Here is a 22,440-nt window from a genome sequence, read left to right as displayed (position 1 = left end):
AGCGAAGCACCATTGTTATCCACACTTGACCATTGCTCCTGGCGTGAAACATGTTCAAAAAGGGAGTTACCAAGAGCAACTGCACAATCACACACCATTGTAATTGGACTAGTGGGCGACACCCTACTTTTTAGTTAGAACATGGATGATATAAAGTAGCAAAAAATAGATATAGCAGACACACAAAATATATGTGCATGTATAACAGAGTGGTATGCAAAAAATAGTACTCACAAAATTAATTCTTGCCATTTTTTGTATATAAAAATATTTGTCAGATACCAAATTGCCACAATTAAGGAGTTGACTAAATGGCGCGATCTGAAATTTATTATATATTATATAATTATATATTAAATATTTTATAATGTTGATTCCCTATTCATTGAAATATAATTTTGTGATTATGTGGCATATCAAAACCTAATCAGTTAGGCTAGGTTCAGACTACGGAAACCCCAGGCAGAAAATTTCTGCCTGGAGATTCCGAGTGCGGCCAGCGCCGGCTGAATCAGTCGGCGCTAGGACCGCGCGGACACTGCAGTCTCCAATAGACTGCAATGTGTTCCGCGTGGATTTACGCCTGAAGAAAGAGCACCGCCTTTCTTCAGGCGGAAATTTCCAAGCAGATTGTCCGTTCACAAATTCCGAAGTGTGAATTTGTGAACGGCAAATCATTCACTACACTATACATTTTAGAAAGCGGAATTTCCGCCTGCAATTTCAAAGCAAAATTGCAGGCGGAAATTCTGTAGTCTGAACCTAGCCTTATAGAAAGGCAAACAAGGTGAAAGCCAGCTCACCCCGCCCCAGACAGTAGAGCACAGATCCAGGACGGTACCAGCCAATGAGAAAAAGGAGATCGGATCCAGCTCAATGCAGGTAAAATCGGGTTTAATCCATAGGACAAGGAAGGAACAAGTAAACACTTGTTCCTTCCTTGTCCTATGGATTAAACCCGATTTTACCTGCATTGAGCTGGATCCGATCTCCTTCTTTTTCTCATTAGCCTTATAGAAAGGATGAACAAAATGAATGAGTATAAAGAAGAAAACTGGAAATCCCTACTGCCAAAATGAGGGAGAAACTGCTGTGCCAAAAATAAATGACAATGCGTAAAACATTTTTTTATGAATCTACTCCGAATGGAGCGACAGTTCCTGTCTCATATTGAGGCCTATGGGAGCACACGTATCCAATGTGAACTGCCAGAAAGCCTCCCTGTTGGAGGTCACCTCCCCTGGGGCTTGAAATAAACTTTCAACAGCACAAGCCTGAAAATACGATCAGAAAAATTATGATCTGCAAAATGTGCAGATGCCCCTGACTTGGTGCATGTGGAGTTTTGTCATGTAAGTGCTGCAAAATGCGGCTCTTTATTAAATTTTTTTTGCATACCACTCTGTTATACATGCACATATATTTTGTGTCTCTATCTCTTTTTTGCTACTTGATGTCATCCATGTTCTAACTAAAAAGTAGGGTGTCGCCCACTAGTCCAATTACAATGGTGTGTGAGATTGTGCAGTTGCTCTTGGCAACTCCCTTTTTGAACATGGTTCTCACCAGGAGCAATGGTCAAGTGTGGATTACAATGGTGCTTTGCTTTTAATTGTATTTTATCATGCACATGTGTGCGGACCATCTCATTGTAACTCCTCCCTATCCTCTTCCTATTTAAGTGAGGGAGGTGAGTTGGTATCTGTGATAGAGCAGGTTGCTGCTCTAGATGCGTCCAGACGTACATTCCCTGCATAGGTGTGTACTGCTGCTTTTGTTTTCCGATCCATAAACTGGAATTTTCACCGCACTGCTGGATCAATCTTCTTTCCTTTTGTGGTACTAGGAAATGCCTCTTGCAAACAGTGGTTAAAAAGATCAGCAATAAGTTTCAGAGCATGCTGCATGTATTTCCATAAGCCAACACAACTTACAGTTGGCATTCTTGCATGCATTTGACCCTTTTGATTAAATCTTAGTTACTGTTAAGAACATTTTAAATAATGCCCAAGTCAATGTAGTAGTGTGCAATAGTCATGGTTTTTATAAGTAAAATATCTTTTGATCTATATTTTACCTTGCTCAATCTTCTGGCAGTTCTCTTGGAAGCTGGCATGTGTTTTCAAGATGAACCTGCTGCCCCTTCCCTCTTCCTTGTCCTGAGGTCTGCACAAACATTTTTACATTTTCAAAGATTTGTGGCTGAAGTGCATGCTCAATAGAACACTAATGCAGCCATGTTAACCTACATGGTGAGAGTACACAAGGAAAAACCTGCATTTTATGCCAAAAATAAACCTTTTTACATTTGCAAAGCTTTGTGCCTAAAATACATGCTTTTGTATAACCATAAATCAGCCATGTGGAACCTATATGGTGCAAATAAACAAGAAATAAGTTCAAAGACCAAAGAGAAATAGCTTTGCATATAAATAATTTAGCACCTTATATTGGCAGTTTGCATAGAAATGCTCCACTTCGGAAAAGGCTGCAAGCTGTCTCAGTTTTGGCTGGGTTCACACCACGTTTTTGTTAAATACGGTTCCCATATATGGCTGGGAGGAGGGAAGCGGGGCTTAATCGCGGCGCTCGCACTCAGACATTAAATACGGTTCCCGAATACGGCTATGAGCTGACCGGAGTGAACCGCAGCCTTCGGTCGGCTTCGTTTTCGGCCGTATGCGGTTTCCCGACCGTAGACAAAAACGCGGTTCACTCCGGTCGGCTCATAGACATACATTAAATACGGTTCCAGAATACGGCTGAGTGCAGGCGCCGCGATTAAGCCCCGCTCCTCCCAGCCGTATACGGAACCGTATTTAACAAAACGTGGTGTGAACCCAGCCTTTCACAGGTTAAGCTCATACTGGTGAAAGCTATAGTGTACACTGCACTGCCAAACCACTCAGGAAATGGGTCCAGATTTCTTATGACCAAAAAGGCTTGGCTACCAGGGTACGTTTGCAAAATTTAAGGGACATAGACCCCTAGTGGCTGCTAAAGATGTGAAAAATAAATAAATAAAATAAGCAATCTTTTTTTAAAGAAATGAATTAGGAAAATGCTTGGTTTTTAAGGGAGTTGTTTCTAACAACGAACGCTTTAAACAATGATTCGTTCAGTACAGTAATGAGACTGCTCTCTGCAACACCCTTACTTCACTGTGTGAATATACTCTTCCTAGCTGGGCATCTTCTACAATTTTCATTGTGATAAATGGAAACCTTTTTGTGCTAGGTTTAAAAATGTGAATCTGAAGTTTAGATCTATTATCTAGTTATAGTTAAAGTCTGTCGTGACATTATCTAAGAAGGGATAGGCCCTCTCAAAAGCTAGCCTTGCACAGGTGGCTTTTTTTTATTTATTTATTTTTATTTTACTAATGAAATCCATTACTATCACATGTTAGGATATCTGACTTCTGTATGATTTCTACTGCCTGACTTCGGAAAGACTCATCAACATATCTTTTTAATCCCTTAGGGACCCAGGGCGTTCAGGTACGCCCTGATGCCCTGGTACTTAAGGACCCAGGGCATATCTGCACGCCCTTGGGAATTTCGGTCCCCGCCGGGCGCAGGACCAGGATGACTGCTGATATGTATCAGCAGGCACCCCGTGCAAACCCCTGGGGGGGACCCTCAGCAGCGGCAGCTGTGCCGGCGGCAGGATACAGCAGGAGGTGAGGCCTGTTCACCACCTGCTGTTGCTTAGCAACAACTCTTAGCATGCACAGCCAAAGGGCATGCTGGGAGTTGTAGTTATGCAACAGCTGGAGGCACATTTTTTCTATGAAAGTGTACAGCCATCTGTTGCTTAAATACAACTACCAGCTTGCACAGACTACCAAAGGGCATGCTGGGAGTTGTAGCAGTGTGCCTCCAGCTGTTGCTAAGCATGCATTGACAGTTGAAGGGCATGCTGAGAGTTGTAGTTTAGCAACAGCTGGAGGCACATTTTTTTTCTATGAAAAAGTGTACATCCATCTGTTGCTTAAATACAACTACCAGCATGCACAGACTACCAAAGGGCATGCTGGGAGTTGTAGCCGTGTGCCTCCAGCTGTTGCTAAACTACAACTCTCAGCATGCCCTTCAACTGTCAACTGCTGGGTGTTGCAGTTTTGCAATAGCTGGAGACTCATTGCTTGTGAAAGAGTTTGTGTCCTGTGTTTCGCAACCAGTGGGTCTCCAGCTGTTGCAAAAATACAACTCCCAGCATGCACTGAGAGACTGCACATGAAGGTGTACAGCCATCTGTTGCTTAAATACAACTACCAGCTTGCACAGACTACCAAAGGGCATGCTGGGAGTTGTAGCAGTGTGCCTCCAGCTGTTGCTAAGCATGCATTGACAGTTGAAGGGCATGCTGAAAGTTCTAGTTTTGCAACAGCTGGAGGCACACTGGTTGCAAAACACTGTTTTAAGTAAAAAAAATTCTGTTGCGCAGCCAATGTGCCCGGGTCCTTAAGGTGAAAATGGGCTGGGTCCTTTAGGGGTTAAAAGTGTAGCTGTAATTTCAAAAAATGTCATTTAGAGCAGTGACAAGGTAATTTTAGTGCTCCCTGCTGTTGTGGATCGGAGTCTCCTCTATGGTGCACAGCTGTTTCTCCATTTCAGGGGTCTGGGTTGTAGCTGGGCTGTTTGCCACCTGTAGTTTCTGTCCCTTGTCTGGTCAATCACAGGACTGTTACTACTCCTCTCTGCTGTGACATGACATTGAGGCTATGTTCACACTGGGTAATGTCTGCACAGAAAATCCCTGAACAGAACATGCCGGCACTAGGACCGTGCCATGTCATAGACAGCAATACATTTCCGTGCACAGTCCAAGGAAAGCATGGACATGTTTAATCTTTCTGGGGACACCGGAATTTGCCAAATGTTTCTGGTGTGGAAATTCTATGTGAACAGCGCAACAGAATCCCATTGAAATTGTGAGAATTTCATTGTAGCCTGACTTTTGGTGGAACTGCACATGACTGAACAAACTGTACAGTGTTGTGTTGGTAAATGAAATAACACACATGATGGGAATAATCTAATAGTCTAAACTATCAAATGGAGGAAAGCTTGAGACTATGACCATCTAAACATATATATATTCCTTATCACTGATCTCTAGACATATAAAGATTTTTTTTTTTTTTTTTATATGCTGTGCATTTGTGCTTTTTAAGTAGTATTCCCTCAAACTAAGTGTTTTTGTGTAGTTCTTTAAATTTGTTCTGTTCTTTTACATTTGCACTATATTTATTTATTATTCTTCCTCTCTGTTTCAGGACAATTTTCCGTTTGATCCCCCATTTGTGCGAGTGGTATCCCCTGTACTTTCTGGGGGGTAAGTATCAAGCTTTTGAGGAAGGTTTAACTATAGGGTTTCACTGATCTTGTAGACTTCAAATGTAATAGCTAAAAAGCCGGTTGTGCAGAGTTGGATTTTCTTTAACCCAAACGGATCCGATTCCTCAGGAGGTGGGAGTAAGTTTTATAGGACAAACCACCTTTTTTTTTTTTTTTTTTTTTTTTTTTTTTTTATATATGTGCAAAAAACAGATGCAATCTTGACATGCACTTCTTTGGAAATAGCTTCTATAGTACCTCCAACTATCTGTCATTGGCTCCCTAGCTGATTTTATGTATAACTGAGTCCCCCGGCATTGCCTGGTTTTTATTTGACATAAGTAACTTGTGTACTAAGTTTCATCAAAATATCTCCAGCTATTTTGGAAGTTATTCTGGAACATACATTTCCCATAGACTTGCTTGGGACTTTAAACAAAAACCCAGACCCTTGCAAATGGAGGCTGGTAAGAGTTAATTTATCCTATGGTTGTAGTTGACATATAAGTAACGTGTACCAAGTTTTAGCGAAATCTTCTGTTGTTTGGAAGTGATGCTGGAACACACACTCTGTCTCGTTGCATGCTAGAGAGGGGCCAGAAGTGTTCTTGTTTCATATTGTTCTTTAGTAGAAATGTTCTGTCTTGTGCTTTTCTTTTAGGTATGTTCTGGGTGGAGGTGCTCTGTGCATGGAGCTTCTTACTAAACAGGTAGAAAAGAAATCTCACCCTCTAACTGTATTGTTAATTGTTTTTGATAAACTACTTTGTAAATCTGCTTAAATGCCACTTTATGACTTTTTTTTTTTCTCCCCCTCCATTACTATTCAGATCCTGTATTTAACAAGAGCACTCTTCCCTTTTTAAGCACTTCCAGAACATACTTACTTGTTACCCCCTTGCTAACCGCAACTATAGTGTTTTCTTGTTCAGTTATTCAAGTCGGACATAAAAAAAATGTATTGCACATTGTTTCCATTATGATAGTAAATTTCACATTTTTTTGAGATCAGGGGAAAATTAAAATAAAAAATTTCTAATTTGTGTCCTTTTTCCATTATTATATAGGGGTAGGGACTAGGGTCATAGCTTTAGACGCATTCCCCCCTTCTTTTTTATTTATTTATTTTTTACATCACTTTTAGTTCTCCTTTTTTGGGGGCGTTTTGTCACAAAAATTCTTCTTCTTTAACTGGTGCTGGCAGGATAAATTTAGCCCCCTGACATTGTCTGCAGCGCTAGTCTGAGTCTACTGCAAACCAACGATAGCTGTAGTTACCTGGCATTGCCGATCACATGATCGCTTAGCCGGAAAGTAGTAGTGCTACCTTCAGAGCTGTACGTACAGCACTCTCTGAGCCCTGTGCATACAGAGATCAGGAATGCAGGAACCATAATACCTGTCTCCTCTTGGGAGAGCCTGGCTGTCAGTGACTCGGTGTGCTGCCGCCACACTCTGCAGGGGCATTTAAGCGTGTTCGTGCAGCTATAACTGCATACTGCCTTGGTCTGCACGTGGTTAAGCAGTTTCCAATCGATAAGATCAAGATTTGCTATGTTCAAATTGAAGAAAATAATTTCACTACTGAAGGGATTTTTTTTTTTAATATTGTCCTGTAATATGTTTTATAGATTAAGACTTCTGACTGTACTTTACTCTTGTAGGGCTGGAGCAGTGCCTATTCAATAGAGTCTGTTATCATGCAAATCAATGCTACCCTAGTTAAAGGGAAAGCTCGTGTGCAATTTGGAGCCAATAAGGTGAGACTGAGTTTTAGCTGCTTGTCTAAAATCAATAAAATACAGTATCAATATTGCTAACTTTATTTATTTTTTCTTGTTTAGAATCAGTATAATCTTGCTCGAGCACAGCAATCCTACAAATCACTAGTACAGATCCACGAGAAGAACGGTATTTTCTACTTTACAGTAATGTATATAAAAGAGATCTTGAAGCTACAAAGAGCAGTAGGAGGCACTAAACTATACATTGTATGGCCACTTTATTAGAGATGCCATTAAGTGATGAAATTGTTCTCTGAAAAATATTGGTCCATGCACAAAGGATTGCTTTTCTTAGTTGCGGCACATTAAAGTACTGACATGCTCTCAACAGCCCGCTCTTCCCAGAGATGCTCTATAGGGTTAATTATGCTCTGGGGTTCATTTAATCCGGGGAAGCAAGGAGAACTGTCATGTTCCTGGAACTACTCTGACTATACGACCTATGTGGCATGGCGCATTGTCCTGCTGCAAGTGTCTTCTGCCATAAAGTGAATAGCTGCCATGGAGGAATGAACTTGATCATCAGCAATGCTAAGATAAGCCCTTTTGTCCAGCAATCCATTCACAGGTCACAGGATGGGGAAAACATTCAAACACCAATTCTGCTGCTCTGTACACTTCTGTTTTGTGGACCTTTCAGGTGCTAAATTCGATTTTGCCGAAAGAATGAACACGTTCATTCTTTTGGTAAAATCTGCCAGCAGAAGCCCATTTGTCAATGGGCTTTTGAATTTTAAAGCTTATTTTTGTGGAAAATAATGTCCATATCCTCATCACTTTTGCTGCCACGCGTTCAGAAAAAGGGCAGGTGTTCTAATAAAGTGGCCATTTAATATATAGTTGGTGCCAATGACTAGACTGTCTCCTTTTTATCAAAGTATATTGTAGAACTTTTTTTAATTGGGGGGGGGAAGCTTTTCCCCTCATAGGGTAGCATGATTGGACTCCCACCAATCCCAAGAATAGAGGGAAAATAGGCCCCAAATGGAGCATAGCGTGTGGGATATTGTCTGATCTTAAGCAAACACCTTAATGGAGTATTAAAGGGGTACTCCGGTGCTTAGACATCTTATCCCCTATCCAAAGTATAGGGGATTAGATGCCTGATCGCAGGAGTCCCGCCGCTGGGGACCCCCGTGATCTTGCACGCGGCACCCAGTTTGTAATCAGTCCCCGAAGCGTGTTCACTCCGGGTCTGATTACCGGCGACCACAGGGCCGGCGGCGTGTGACGTCACGCCTTCGCCCCCGTGTGACAAAACGCTCCGCCCCTCAATGCAAGCCCATGGGAGGGGAGCGTGAGGTCACACGGGGGCGGAGGCGTGACTTCACACGCCGCAGGCCCTGTGGTCGCCGGTAATCAGACCCGGAGTGAACATGCTTCAGGGACTGATTACAAACTGGGAGCCGCGTGCAAGATCACGGGGGTCCCCAGCGGCGGGACTCCCGCGATCAGGCATCTAATCCCCTATCCTTTTGGATAGGGAATAAGATGTCTAAGCACCGGAGAACCCCTTTAAAGGGGTACTCCTCCAGAGTGAAAAACCCTTTTTTAAAAATGGTGCCGAAAATTTTTATACAGAATTGTAAATTACTTCTATTTACAGATTTTTGATTTTTATTAAATAGAAGTTTAGAGCAGTGGCAAAACAAGGAGGGGCAGGGTGTGACTGAGGCAAAGAGTTTGAAAGGGCCTAGTGGATAGGCGGTAGTTGTCTTTAATTATTGTGCTGTGTTTATTTTATTAAATACAAGCTTAGTAGCCATTCTTATAACCCTCTACCCAATTATTGTGCTTATTTTTTTTACACAATGTATATCAGACCAGTAACTTTGTTCCTTTTCCTCTGCAGGCTGGTACACTCCTCCAAAAGAAGATGGGTAACTTGAACCGAACTTGGACCAAGATTTAAACCATTTTGTTTTTCTATTACTTTCCAAAACAGATCGAATATTGCCCTTTTTTGGTCCTCTGTACAGCATATGTTTAGTTTATTAGATAAAGGAACTGTCAGACCTGACCTGTATATTAGACCACGTCTGCTTCCCCGGCAATGAGAGCAGCTGCCTTTACTGAAGAGGCCACTCCAAATATTTTAACGTCCTATTTAATTCAGAAGATATAGCATAGTTACATCATTCCACTTTTATTAGACTGTTGTAAATTGCTTTCACTTTGTTCATGTGTTTTTGTTTATTCTTTTTCCTTGTTTGCAGAATGTGTTCTGCAAAATAAATAGCTTTGTATAGTTTCATTTAAAGCCAAACAAATGTTTGATACCTTTTGAAACATAAGAATGCCGTTTTAAGAAATTGATGTAGGTGACTCTAGCACTCTGGCTACAGTCGTATATGGGAGAAAATTGTAGCATTGCCAAACGCATTGTGGGTAAATTTAACTTAAAGGCCATGAAATGGAAATCTATAAATGTCTTGAAAAACATTAGCTTGGGGATTCTTTTTTATTTTATTTTTTTATTCATTTTTTTTTTCCTTCCCCTTTTTTGGAATGACTTAAATGATGAATCTTTCAAAAGAATTAAATGAAAAGATTTTACGATTTGTTCTGATTGAATGACGTGTCAAGTCCATATATAAATGTCTAATGTACATTTGCAATGAGCCCATGTGATGCATTAGTTACACTGGTCATCTGTCACCCTCTTCCAGGCTCTAAAAGGGGCAATAAGCCCTAAGCTACACTGGCATCTTGTGATGGCACAGGAACTACTTTAACTATATAGATTCAGCCTTTTTTCAATTTGAGTCTGTGCATTGGCGTGTGCTCACCAGTCCCCAATAGATGAAGTTCCTAAAATGTGCATACACATAACTGCACCCACACCACCCCTGCAACTTGGGCCTCAGTTCAGTCTATTGGTTATTGTTTCAGTAGTGTTGTTTGGGGGTTATTTTTGTTCCACCTTCTCCTTCATTCTTCTGGTACTTTCTTTACTCCTCTTTGAATATAGCACTATATCTGATGCCAGAGAAGCATAACAATGTTGCTTGAGAAGAGTATTAACTTTTTGTTTTGTTGTGACTTTTTATTCTTAACGGGTTGTTGCAATTCTGTCGATACAAGCGAATTGGCTTAGTCAAGAAGTTGAATAGGCCAGCGAGTGTACAGTTTTGAGTAAGAGTGAAACGCTGTGTTCACAATGACTTACAACTCCATACATAAGGAGCTCTTTGGATGTTGTGACCTTCAGACATGAGAGATCAGCCCATATTTTGTTTTTTCTCCTCGCCAAATGTTTTTTTAGTTTGTAAGTAGACATTACTTTTGTTGTATAGTAAGGATTAAAGGTGGGGTTTGCTTGACTTGTTGCCTTTTTTGTGTTTAATGGGGTGAATCTGTGCATTCTGCAAAAGGAAATGGGATTTATTTGGCCTCAAGTAAATTGTTTAATAAACTGTTTCCGGGAGGATACATTTTCCTATAGTAGTCTCTGACATTTCAAATATCAAACTGTGAATGGTAAAATAGAGCCATGAAAAAGTTTACTCCAATCTATATTTTCTTTGTGAAGATATTAGACCCATTCTAACCTTTTGTAGGTCTGTTTATTTTGATACTGCTGTTCTGTGCACGTGGGTTATTCCTTTTCTTTACAGATTGACCCCATTAGGCTTACTGCTGTTGTATCTTCATGTGTATTTGTTTACCTCTAACACTTGGTATAAAGGGCAAGTTGACACAAAGCTTTTGTTCTGGATCTTGCCATTTACTGTCTGACTCTCCCATAACATATATGCAATATTCTGCTACGTTGATGTATGTTTTGCTAATCTCCCATTTGGTTTGTTTTATCGCAGATATTTCTGTGGTACCTTGCAGGATTTGGCTAAAATATATTTCTCTCCTAAAGTGCTCCATTCTATATTTTTTGCCTGTACATATGTTTTTATAAGGACCCCCTGTTTAACATCTCTTTCAATGAACCTTTAGGCAAGACAAAAACCTGAAAATATTCTAAGTGGTATTGACTTTTTATAGGGTTTAGAAGGTTGCTGACTTGGCATGCTTTTGGGTTTTGTTTTATTTTTCTTTCTTTTCATTGCAGACTTATTTGGCAATGTACAGTAATCTGTAAACTTGCATCAAGTTTATGATTAAACCATTTTAAGATATAACTTGTTGATTCTGAGTTCTCAGTTATTTCCTATTTGCCTCTGTACAGTCGCAAAGCCTACAGCATACATGCAATAAAATAGAACATGAAACAGACATGTCTGAGTTTTTGCAAATTGATTGAACGGTTTATAACAAATGGAAGATGGGGAATGTGGTGTGCTGCACAATTCTACTCTAGTCCAGCACATTTGTGTGCATGCTGCCCACCTGCATCCATGTATTTGCCTATGAAGGTTGGCAGTGTTGGTTTAATGTGCCAGGACAAGTGCTGACAAGCTTTGGAAGATCAGCTAATTTTGAGGCTATTGTGGTAAATATATACTGTATATGAATTGAATTCACCTCTGAAGATACATTTTACAGCTTGCCTTATTTCTGTAAACAGGAACCAGAGATACATATCAGTGCAGCACTCTTCTTCATGGGCTCTTACAGAGGTAGTATGGGGAGCTAAACGTATCACCGGTCCACGGGATTCGGCAATAAACATGCCAAACTCCTCAATGCTCCAGCCCACACCTGGGACCCAGTTTAGTAAGGCCCAGACCAGGGCCCCATACAGTAGGTCATGTGAGGTCCCAGTGGTAGGACTCATGGCAATTACACACTTATCCCCTATCCTGTAGATAGTGGATGAGTTTAGTTCCCTTGACTACCCCTTAATGCATACCTTTCAGATGACAGTAAAATGCTTTTTGATTACTAGGTCTTGCAAATATTTTACATGATTTTATTATGAGTAGCTTTTTTAATTTGGCTCACACATTCCTCTGTTCTGCTGATCTGGGTCTTTTTATCCATTCATTGCAGGCTGCTCTGTAACCGCACCTCTGTATTTTCAGACAGGAATCTGATAAGACAAGACAGGACAGGAGTGAGCACAGAGTACTGCTAGTCCTGCCCTCACTTACTGGACTTTTTCCAAACTTAAGCACAGGCTGGGACAAAGATGATGCTGTAGCTGGAAACAAGTTTTCCCCATGATCACAACATTTTTAGCATGGTTTGACTGAAGAAAAATGCACATCATCTTTAAAGGGAACCTTCCACATGGAAAATGCAGTCCAATCTGCAGGCATTACTATAGAGCAGGAGAAGCTGAGCAGATTGATGCATAGTTATGTGGGAAAAGTTTTAGTATTGAAATTTATGTAAATTTCTGCAAATCCTCAAGTAAAGTGGGTAACCTTACTTACTGTGATTGACAGCTGTTGGTGTATGTGTGCTCAGTGTTTTCAATCATGAAGTCCACCCACATGACTACAGAATGAGCAGAGAATTTCATATACTAATGGCATGTTATCCTGGAACTTTTCCCTACATAACTAGCAGTCTGCTCAACTCCTGCTATAGTCACGTCTTAAAAAAAGGAAAAATCACTTGCTGGTAGCTGACCAGAAGACCTGTGGAGACCTGATCAGCTCAGAAGAGTGCGGGAGGGCCCTGCCTCCTCGCTGTCTGATCCGTGCTCCAATGCTACAGGAATCCATGGCAGCCTGTAGCAATGGAACGCCAATAACTCTTATCAGTGCTGTTCTATGGAGCCTCATTGTTCAGTGTTTGCAATCTATAGATTGCAAGTAATAGCCCCCTATGGGAACCAAAAAAGTGAGAATGTAAAAAAGTTAATGTGATTAAGCAGCTTGCTAAGAAGTTTAAATAGCCCATTTTCCCTTTTTTATTTTTTCTATAAAATATAAACACAATTGGCGTTGCCCAGTGTGTAAATGTCCAAGCTATTAAAATGTTAACAATAAACTGCACTGTCAGTGGCATAAACTTAAAAAAATGTCCCGAATTGCATATACCATTAAAGAAAAAAAAATAGTAGCAATAAATATCGCTGTGCTCAAAAGAAAAAAAATGTGCCTCATGTTGCCATATATACGGAAAAATAAGTTATAGGAGTCAGAAGAGAACAATTTTAAGCATAGTAATTTATTTTTTTTGTTATAAAACAAATAGTAAAGTAAAACAAAACCATATAAATTGGATATCATTTTAATTATGGACCTACAGAATGGAGGATAACGTGCACCCCAAAAGTTGCAAAATGCAGTTTGTTTTCTAGTTCACCCCACAAATTTAACCCCTGAATGATGCCGCAATTTTTCGTTTTTTGCGTTTTCATTTTTTACTCCTTTTTTAAATCCTTAACTCTTCCAATTTTTTTATACATTTTCCATTTTTAGGGCTTGTTACTTACGGAACTTATTTTATTTTGTAATCGCTCATTTTACCACAAAATGTATGGTAAGGGCAAAAAAAACACTCCATTATGTAACTTTTGGGGCTTCCGTTGCACTTTTCGGTAAAAATGACACTATTTTTATTCTGTAGGTACGTATGTTTACAATGATACCCAATTTATATAAGTAGTTATATTTTTCCACTGGCAAAATAAACAAAGTATTAGTAGGCTTAACCCTTTAAGGACTTGGCTCACTTTTGGCCTTAAGGAGCTGCCCAATTTTTGTTTTTGCACTTCCATTTTCTCCTCCTCCCTAAAAATCATAACTTTAAATTTTGCACCTACAGACCATTGGTATTTTTTTTTACGTGTACGCCATTGATTGAATTTAGCTAACCTTATATCTGATTAGTTGCGGCCCCTGGCTGTTGATTCCAGCCTGGGGCCGTAAAGTAAGTTTCTCTGCGTTAGGGCCCATCTGGAATTCTACAGAACGCAAATTCAATTTAGAATGGCCAAGCTGAATTTTAGCAGTGTGGATGGGCCCTTAGGCTATTTTCACACTGGAAATTCTGTGATTCTGCTCAAATGCCATTCTGCAAAGTTAGCTGAATTTGACGGGAATTTCAGCTAAATTTTGTGTGCGCTCAAAACACAGAATTCTGCCGAAATTCAAACTCAAGCGACTTCAATGGGATTCCACCCAGAATTCTGCAAATTTTAAAGACCTGTTCAGAATATCCTAGGGGAATGTTTCCAGCAGATTCTGCTTGGAAATTATGCTGTGTGAACATAGCCTTAGGGATAATGGGAAGGTTTTGCTGGAGGGCAGCTCACACAGGCTTAGGTGAGAGGAAAGCAGATACAAAGCAGTCTGCTTTGAAGAGTCATGGATGCGGTTTATACAAAGACATTTACAGAGCAAATTGTAGAAGCAAAACTAAGCAATTTAGTAAAATAACCCCCAATATGATGCTGCCTCCACCATACTTTATTGTAGCCTCCCTATTGGGTAGGTGATGAACAGTTGGGTTTTTTGTTTTTTCTGGAGACGCTGGGATTTTTTCTTTGGTGCAAACTCCAGGTGGCCTTTTGTGTCTTTCTTGCATCCATGACAGAATGCCCAGACTGGTGGTGGCTGCAGTGGTATTTGGCCTTCTGAAAGTTTCTCCCATCTACAAACAGGATCTTTTGAAGCTCAGACTCAGTCCTCATTGGGTTCTTGGTGTCCTCTCATACCAAGGCCCTTATGACCTGATAACTTAGTTTGGTTGGTGGGCAGGCAGCTATTGGAAGAGTCTTGGTTGTTCCAAACCTCTTCCACTTTATTCCCTTCCATGGAATTTCAGTGTAGCATAATGTTTTTGTACTCTTCTCCAAATCTGTGTCTCCACCTACACATGTTCTGTCAGTTCTTTACCTCCCATGATTTTTATTTGGTATACATTGCCAGCTGTAAGACCTTTTATATAGACAGAGCTGTCTTACCAAATCTTGTCCATTTTACCTGCATTTACCCTGGTGCTTCCAAACCAGGTGTAGAAACATATGAGATGTTCTCAAATAGGAGGCCATCAGAACTAAATTTGAAGGGTCATAGCAAAGGCTCTGAATACTTGTCAATGAGAAATTTCATGTTTTTTATCTTGAATAAATTTGCAAGAATTTCTAAAACCCTTTTTCACATTATCATTATGGAGCTTTGAGTGCAAATGTATTTGAGCCTGTGCCAAAACATGAAGGTCTGAAAATTTTGTATAATAAAATTTCTTCTACATTTATCAGAGCTTATCCATTGTCCTTTGCCTTATACCATACCTTTCTTTTGCTGTACAGTAACTGGCTACATTAACACTCTTGTAAAGCTCATTGGCAGGAGAGGCTTCTTAAAGAGTATCGAACACTCTGCCCTTAAAAAAAGAATTTCCGAGCTTTAAAAAGCTCTGTATCATACCTTTTCCCTTGCTCACATTGCCTGAGCTCCTGGCAAGAGAAAGTGGGCATTCCCCAGCAGGTGCAACGTCACTGAAGCCTGCAAGAGCTTTGCCTCACCATGCCCCACACACACTTTCTGAGTGGTTTATTGCCAGGTCGGGAGGAGACCAAACTTTTTGACTTGTGGCAGGGAACAGAACAGAGCCACCTAGTGGCTATTTTTTCAATCACATTAAAAACATATAAAGGTTGAGAATTTTAACAGCAAGTAAATAGCAAAGTGTCTTCTAATTACATAAGGAACAATATATTAAAAGTTTAGTTTTGTGATACTCCTATATATACAGTTTCTTCCTGTAATATGGCATTCATGGAGCGGTCTTAATGTTCTGGATTAGCAGGAGTAGAGATGAACGAAGTTTAGTAATTCGATTTGTCACGAATGGCTCGGCAGTTGCTGACTTTAGCCTGCATAAATTTAGTTCAGCTTTCAGGTGCTCCGGTGGGCTGGAAAAGGCTGATAGTCCTAGGAGAGAGTCTCCAGCCCACCGGAGCACCTGAAAGCTGAACTAATTTATGCAGGCTAAAGTCAGCAACCGCCAAGAAGTTCTTGACGAATCAAATCACTTTAACTTTGCTCATCTCTAATGAGGATAATTCTTTTCAGGCTAAGCAACATGGATCTGAGTTTGCTGACTCATTTTGTTGCTGTATCAGATTAGGATTAAGCTATTGAGGTGGTAGCGGAATTGATCATGGTCTGTTAGTCTCCCATCTTGCCCATTTTATGCCGTTAATGATTCATACCAGGAAATTGCTGCCCACTGAAGTGTATCTGATTCTCCTTTTAAACCTTTGTGCTATAATGAAGGTTATAAGGGTGGCACTACTATACAGTGTGTATGTATATATGTGTAAAATATATATATATATAATCTGTTATTTTATTTTTGAAAACTAATAAATGTAACATTCATATTTGTGCATTTGTACAAAAAAGTAAAGAATGAAAAAAAAATACAGTATGGATACAAAGGTGAAATAATGAGCCTAATAAATGTCTCTACCCTGATTGGAAATCTCTATAGAGGAAGGATAACAAAACTACTATACAGTTTTATAACCGATAATTGGAAAACTGCCTATAATTGCATGTATCAAGTCAGCAACAGGATTTAGGTTGGCAATGTGTTTTGTACATTTCTGATCGCTATGGTACTAAACAATAGCAAGCATTTTTATACAAAAAGTTTAAAATGACAAGGAAAGCTCAGTTTGAAAGCTATTAGAAATGTAGCTTGGCCTCTGGCCCTTTTCTTTCCCAGCCTGAATGATCTTCTAAGCCAATTTATGATTTGTACACATTTCTCACTTAAAGGAGATATCCAGTGGTGAAAAAGTTATCCCCATCCTAAGGATAGGTTTCTCATCGCGGGGGTCTGACCACTGGGGCCCCCTGCGATCTCCTGTACGGGGCCCCGACAGCCTGCGGGAAGGGGGCGTGTTGACCACCGCACGAAGCGGCGGCTGACACACCCCCTCAATACAACACTCTGGCAGAGCCGGAGCGCTGCCTTCTGCAATCTCTGGCTCTGACTTAGAGTTGTATTGAGGGGGCGTGTCGGCCGCCGCTTCGTGCGGTGGGCAACATGCTTTTCTACGAGCCCGGGGCCCTGTACAGGAGATCGCGGGGGGCGGGGGGGGGGGGGGGAGATACGTTTTTCACCACTGGATATCTCCTTTAATGAATTGCCTTTTCGTCATTTAAGGAATATCTGTAAGTGGGGTATTCTTGATATCCGCTATTATCTATATTTACACTCAAGCAATGTGTATTATTTGAATGATTTCTTGATAAAAAGATCTGTCCATTACATCACCAAGCAGGGGCCGCTCAGAGCATTGCCCTACTGAATAAATGAAGAAAAACTATGACCTGGGCAGAGCTGATGCTTATAGACCTGACAGTGATTCACAACAAGGGTACAGTGAACTCTCGGGCAGATCTTCTAAGAGAAGGTATCTTCTTCCAGGAGAGTGGTTTTTCAATCCCACAGTCAGAAAATCATGGACAGGTATGATGTCCTCAGTAGGAATTAATGGCCACGCTGGAAAACCACCAGCTGAAAAAGTTGTGTTCCCTGTATCTAGCAGATCACCCATTAGTCATGTATGCCTTCTTAGTGTCCTGGAAATGTGTCCTCATTTATGTCTAGCCTCTAGTTTCATTGATACACAAGGGCATTAGAAAAATTCAGTTGGAGAAATCCTCACTCCCGTCTGACCCAGAAGGCCATGGTTGCCAGTGCTATTGAAACGTTAGATCTGCATGTTCTGGAGGCTGCCATGCCAATTTCCTGCTACATAAAGGTGCATATCATCTGCGTCTATCCAAATTAGAGCAGACGGCCTGAAAGCTGAGAGGCACTGATTAAATGGTTTGTCTGGTGGTTCTTTTTTTTAATAGTTATATGGTGCAAATCATTATATTTAGCTCACCAGTTCTGTGCCTGGTTTCTTTTTCTTGTCTGGTGTTCTTTTGTAGTTATTTTAAAATCTTCCTGGAAGATACTGTTTGTTACTGGCGCTCACATTTTTCACTCAGTGTTGTCGGCCATGTTGTGAATGCCACGTCACTTACTCAGCTGTGACGTTTTCTGCTGCCCCTCCTCCCAGCTGCCGCTCTGCCCTGCCCCTCATGAATATGGTAATCACATTCACACTTTTTTTTTTTTTACTGATTCATCGGTTGTGGCAGTCAATGGCTAATGATCAGCCAATAGCTGTTCAGACCGGACTCTGCAGCAGCTATCTTCTTACTTGTGCGCATGTCTGTTCCTTGCTGTGCAACGTCCTTAGCAACTGACTTACTTCTGAGCAGACTCCTGCAGTGCTGAGAGACTACTACTATTCCCATCATGGAACAGGCTGGTTTCCATGATGAGAGTAATAGTTCCCCGGCTGCTGGAGTCTGCTGTCGGCTGGTGAGGCTACATTAGTGTTTGTATTACTACCCCCATCATGGAACAGAGTCTGTTCCATGTTTGGGGTAATAGTACAGGGGCTGAATGATTGATCGCACCGGGTCTTCTGACACCCGATGCGATCAGAAGTTATAAAGCAGGGGAGTGAGCGGCATGCTGCGCTACTCTGTGATGTATGCAGCCGGGGAATAAGACCACTGAGGGGGACATGTCAGGCGGTGGCTGCAGCAGAAAATGAATGAATGGAGCCGACATAATGGACATATTGGCTTCATTCATTCTCCGCCGCAGGCCGACATGTCCCCGCTGCTGCTCTGCTCCTAGAAGATGAGCAGCAGGCAGCCGGGGAATAAGACCACTGGGGTGGATATGGACATTTGGGGGGGGGGGGGGGGGATAAACTTATGCACACTGGGGCCAATAAATTATTAAAAATATGCACGGGGTGCCGGCCATTCAGGGCTTCCCGCGGGGGATTTAAAAATGAAAGTTTAAACAGTATATACATTGCAGAGTAGCACAGCATGCCGCTCGCTCCCCTGCTTTATAACTGTTGATCGCATTGGGTGTCAGAAGTGAGACCTGGTGTGATCAATCATTCAGCCCCTGTACTATTACCCCCAACATGGAACAGACTCTGTTCCATGATGGGGGTAGTAGTACAAACACTAATGTAGCCTCACCAGCCGACTGCAGACTCCAGCAGCCGGGGAACTATTACTCCCATCATGGAAACCAGCCTGTTCCATGATGGGACTAGTAGTAGTCCCTCAGCACTGCAGGAGTCTGCTCAGAAGTAAGTCAGTTGCTAAGGACGCTGCACCACAACAAGGAACAGACATGTGCAGAAGATAGCTGCTGCGGAGTCTGTTCTGGTCAGATATCGACTGATCATTAGCCAATGACTGCCACAACCGATGAATCAGTAAAAGAAAAAAAAAAAAGTGCAAATGTGATTACCATATTCATGAGTCGCAGGGCAGAGCGGAAGCTGGGAGGAGGGGCAGCAGAAAATGTCACAGCTGAGTAAGTGACGTGGCACTCACAACATGGCCGACAACACTGAGTGAAAAATGTGAGCACCAGTCACAGGAAGCCAGTAACAAACAGTATCTTACGGGAAGATTTTAAAATAACTACAAAAGAACACCAGACAAGGAAAAGAAACCAGGCACAGAACTGGTCAGCTAAATATAATGATTTGCACCATATAACTATAAAAAAAGAACCAACAGACAAACCCTTTAAGGAAAAATGTTTATCAGAGTGTGTCATTTCTACCTTACAGGCTGCCAGAAAACCTACCAACAATGTATGGGAGAATTTGGAAGAAATTGACATGCTGGTTACAATTGTCAAGCCGCTCAGAGCTGTCTATTGCTGCCATACTTCTGTTCCATTAAGATGGGTTTTAAAAAGTATTGATATTAAACACCTAAAGAGTAGGTCACACGTAACGGATCCGCTGATGACCCAACCCTATATTGGGGCTCTAGCTATTCCCCTCCATGTTCTTATCGCAGCGGCAATGTGCCTCTCCGAGCAGCCACACGCCGTGCGAGGCGCCTTGTGTACAGTTCCCACAGACATCACTGAGCCACTGCGTTGTCTGAGTACACTGCAAATGCGTGTGGTGACTTGCAAGTCCCTGTGTGGCTGCTCGGAGAGGCGCATTGCCGCTGCGAGCAGGACACGGGGGGGGGGGGGAATATAGGGTCGGATCCGTTATGTGTAACTCTACCCTAAGGGTGTATTCACACGTACAATATTATGTACAGAAGCTGCAAATTTGATTCTGCATTCAGTATTTTAGTTTATATTGAAATCTGAAACTCCTGCGCATCAAATATACACAGAATACTGATGATGATAAAAATACATTTTGCCTTAAAGAAATATATATATATATATATATCATAATTTTTTTTCTATAAAACTAAGATTTAGAAAAATGAACATATTTGGTGTTGTTACATATGAACTATAAATTGAATTAAATCTATGATAAAATTTCTGTATTTTATTAATCCACCTTCCAAAAGTTACAACTTGTACAGCAATAAACACACCCTCACATGGGTATGTGGACAAAGAAAAAGATGTCAATAAAGAGTCATAGACTTAACCCCTTAAGGACCCAGGGCGGATGAGTACGCCCTGTCTCACCGGTAGTTAAGGACCCAGGGCGTATCTGTACACCCATGGGAATTCCCGTCACCACTGAAATCATTCAGCAGGCATCCCATGCAAATGCCAGGGGTCGGACGAATAGCAGCTGGCAGAGGAGGGGTTAATATCCCCTTCTCGCAGCTCTGCTCGCCCACCTCGTTCAGTCAGTGGGCAGAGCTGTGAGAAGCTGTATAGTGCATGGTGAGATTGCTAGTAAAAAAAAAAAAAACTTTCCCCCCCATTTTTTTTTTTTTTTTTATTTTTATTTTTTTTTGTGCCAGCAGCGGGTTTCTTTCCCCCCCTATAACGGTGTGTGATTTATAATCACACACCATTATATATAAAGTTACACCAAGCACACACTACATACTACCGCTTTACAGTATGGTCATGACACGGAAGCGGTTTGAGGCCATTCAGAAATGCCTCCATTACACTGATAATGCGGCATGTCCCCCCAAAACCCCCGAGGTGATCCCGCCTATGACCGGCTTTACAAAGTGAGGCCAGTCATCCCTTACCCATGAAAACCTGTTGCTGGTCATGTATAAGGATAAGAGGGATGTCCTTATGCTGACCACTATTCATGGTAACGGCAGCTCACCTGTCCCTGTGCGTGGTACCACAACACCGGTCCTCAAGCCCAATTGTATTCTGGACTACAATCGGTATATGGGGGGAGTTTATCTCTGATCAAATTCTCAAGCCATACATGGCCATGCGAAAAACACGGATATGGTACAAGAAAGTTGCGGTCTACATGGTACAGGTTGCCATGTACAATGCTTTTGTACTGTCCCAGTAAGCTGGCAACACAGGGACATTCCTCCAGTTCCAAGAAGAAGTCCTAAGGCTCCTGATCTTTGACGACCGGGAAAGAGCAGGCCGGACTTCCCAAGGAACTGAAGTTATAGGTGCCAGGATTGTCCCAGGCCAACACTTTCCATAGGAAGTCCCCCACACTGGAAAAAAGGGACGATCCCAGAAAAAAATGCAGAGTGTGTAACAGGAGGGGGATATGGAAGGACACCACCACTCAGTGTGACACTTGCCCCGATCATCCGGGCCTCTGCATTAAAAACTGCTTCAGGGAGTATCACACTTCCATGCAGTACTAAATTTTCCCTTTTCATTTTAATTTCTCATAATTTGACCCCAATGTACCAAGTCCAGAGTACATTCCAAGTGTTAACCCTATAAACCACTAAATTGCCTCCAAAAAATGTTTCGGCAAAAAAAAAAAAAAAAAAAAATGATAAGACCTCTGGGGGTATTTTTTCCAAAAATGGGTCATGGGTCACTGAGTCACTATCATCGGGGACTTTTTTTTTAATGTTGCCTCAAATGCGCAGCGCTCTCTTTCCACCTGAGCGGGTGCGCATTTGAGGCAACAGGTTAGGGACGGCCACACACATCACATTCCCAGAATGATGATTCAGAGCATAGGGTTTGGGGTGGGCATATTTTTTTTTAGTTTTGGCTATGCTCTGGGTCATCATTCTGGAAACATAACCTTTATGATTTTACATCCCACTGTACCCCATTTTAGTTATTTAACCCATGTAACGCTCCTGGCTCCACAGGCAGCTATGTAAAAGCTCAAGGACCCTGACTGCGCTCCTGCTCTTCCAAGACCAGTGTGCCCCCGCAGAGCTGTTTACGCCCAGATATGAGGTACGTCCTTACGCCAAAGAAATGTACTTACAAATTTACAGTGACATTTTCTCCTGTTACCACTTGTGAAAATGAAAAATTTGGGGTAACCCCAGCATTTTAGTGTAAAAAATCTAATTTTTCCTTTTCACATCCCACTTTAATGAACATTTATCAAACACCAGTGGGGCTCACTGTATCCCTTGTTACGTGCCTTGAGGTATGTAGTGTCCAAAATAGTATGC

The 22,440-nt window shown here is 41.5% G+C and overlaps 1 protein-coding gene across 1 annotated transcript in view; it reads left to right on the top strand.

Annotated features, from left to right (window-relative positions):
* The window catches only part of UBE2Q2 (ubiquitin conjugating enzyme E2 Q2), a 42,959-nt gene extending 31,697 nt beyond the window's left edge, over positions 1-11,262 (top strand). The window contains exons 9-13 of the mRNA XM_056572955.1: positions 5,282-5,340; positions 6,004-6,052; positions 7,007-7,102; positions 7,187-7,253; positions 8,979-11,262. Of these exons, the coding sequence (XP_056428930.1) occupies positions 5,282-5,340; positions 6,004-6,052; positions 7,007-7,102; positions 7,187-7,253; positions 8,979-9,010 (303 nt within the window). The 3' untranslated portion in view covers positions 9,011-11,262. The remainder of the gene's footprint in view (positions 1-5,281; positions 5,341-6,003; positions 6,053-7,006; positions 7,103-7,186; positions 7,254-8,978) is intronic.
* The last annotated feature ends 11,178 nt before the right edge of the window (positions 11,263-22,440 follow it).

This window comes from Hyla sarda, chromosome 4, assembly GCF_029499605.1.
Source record: "Hyla sarda isolate aHylSar1 chromosome 4, aHylSar1.hap1, whole genome shotgun sequence".
Taxonomy (NCBI): Eukaryota; Metazoa; Chordata; class Amphibia; order Anura; family Hylidae; genus Hyla; species Hyla sarda.
This window is presented reverse-complemented; position numbering and strand designations above follow the sequence as displayed.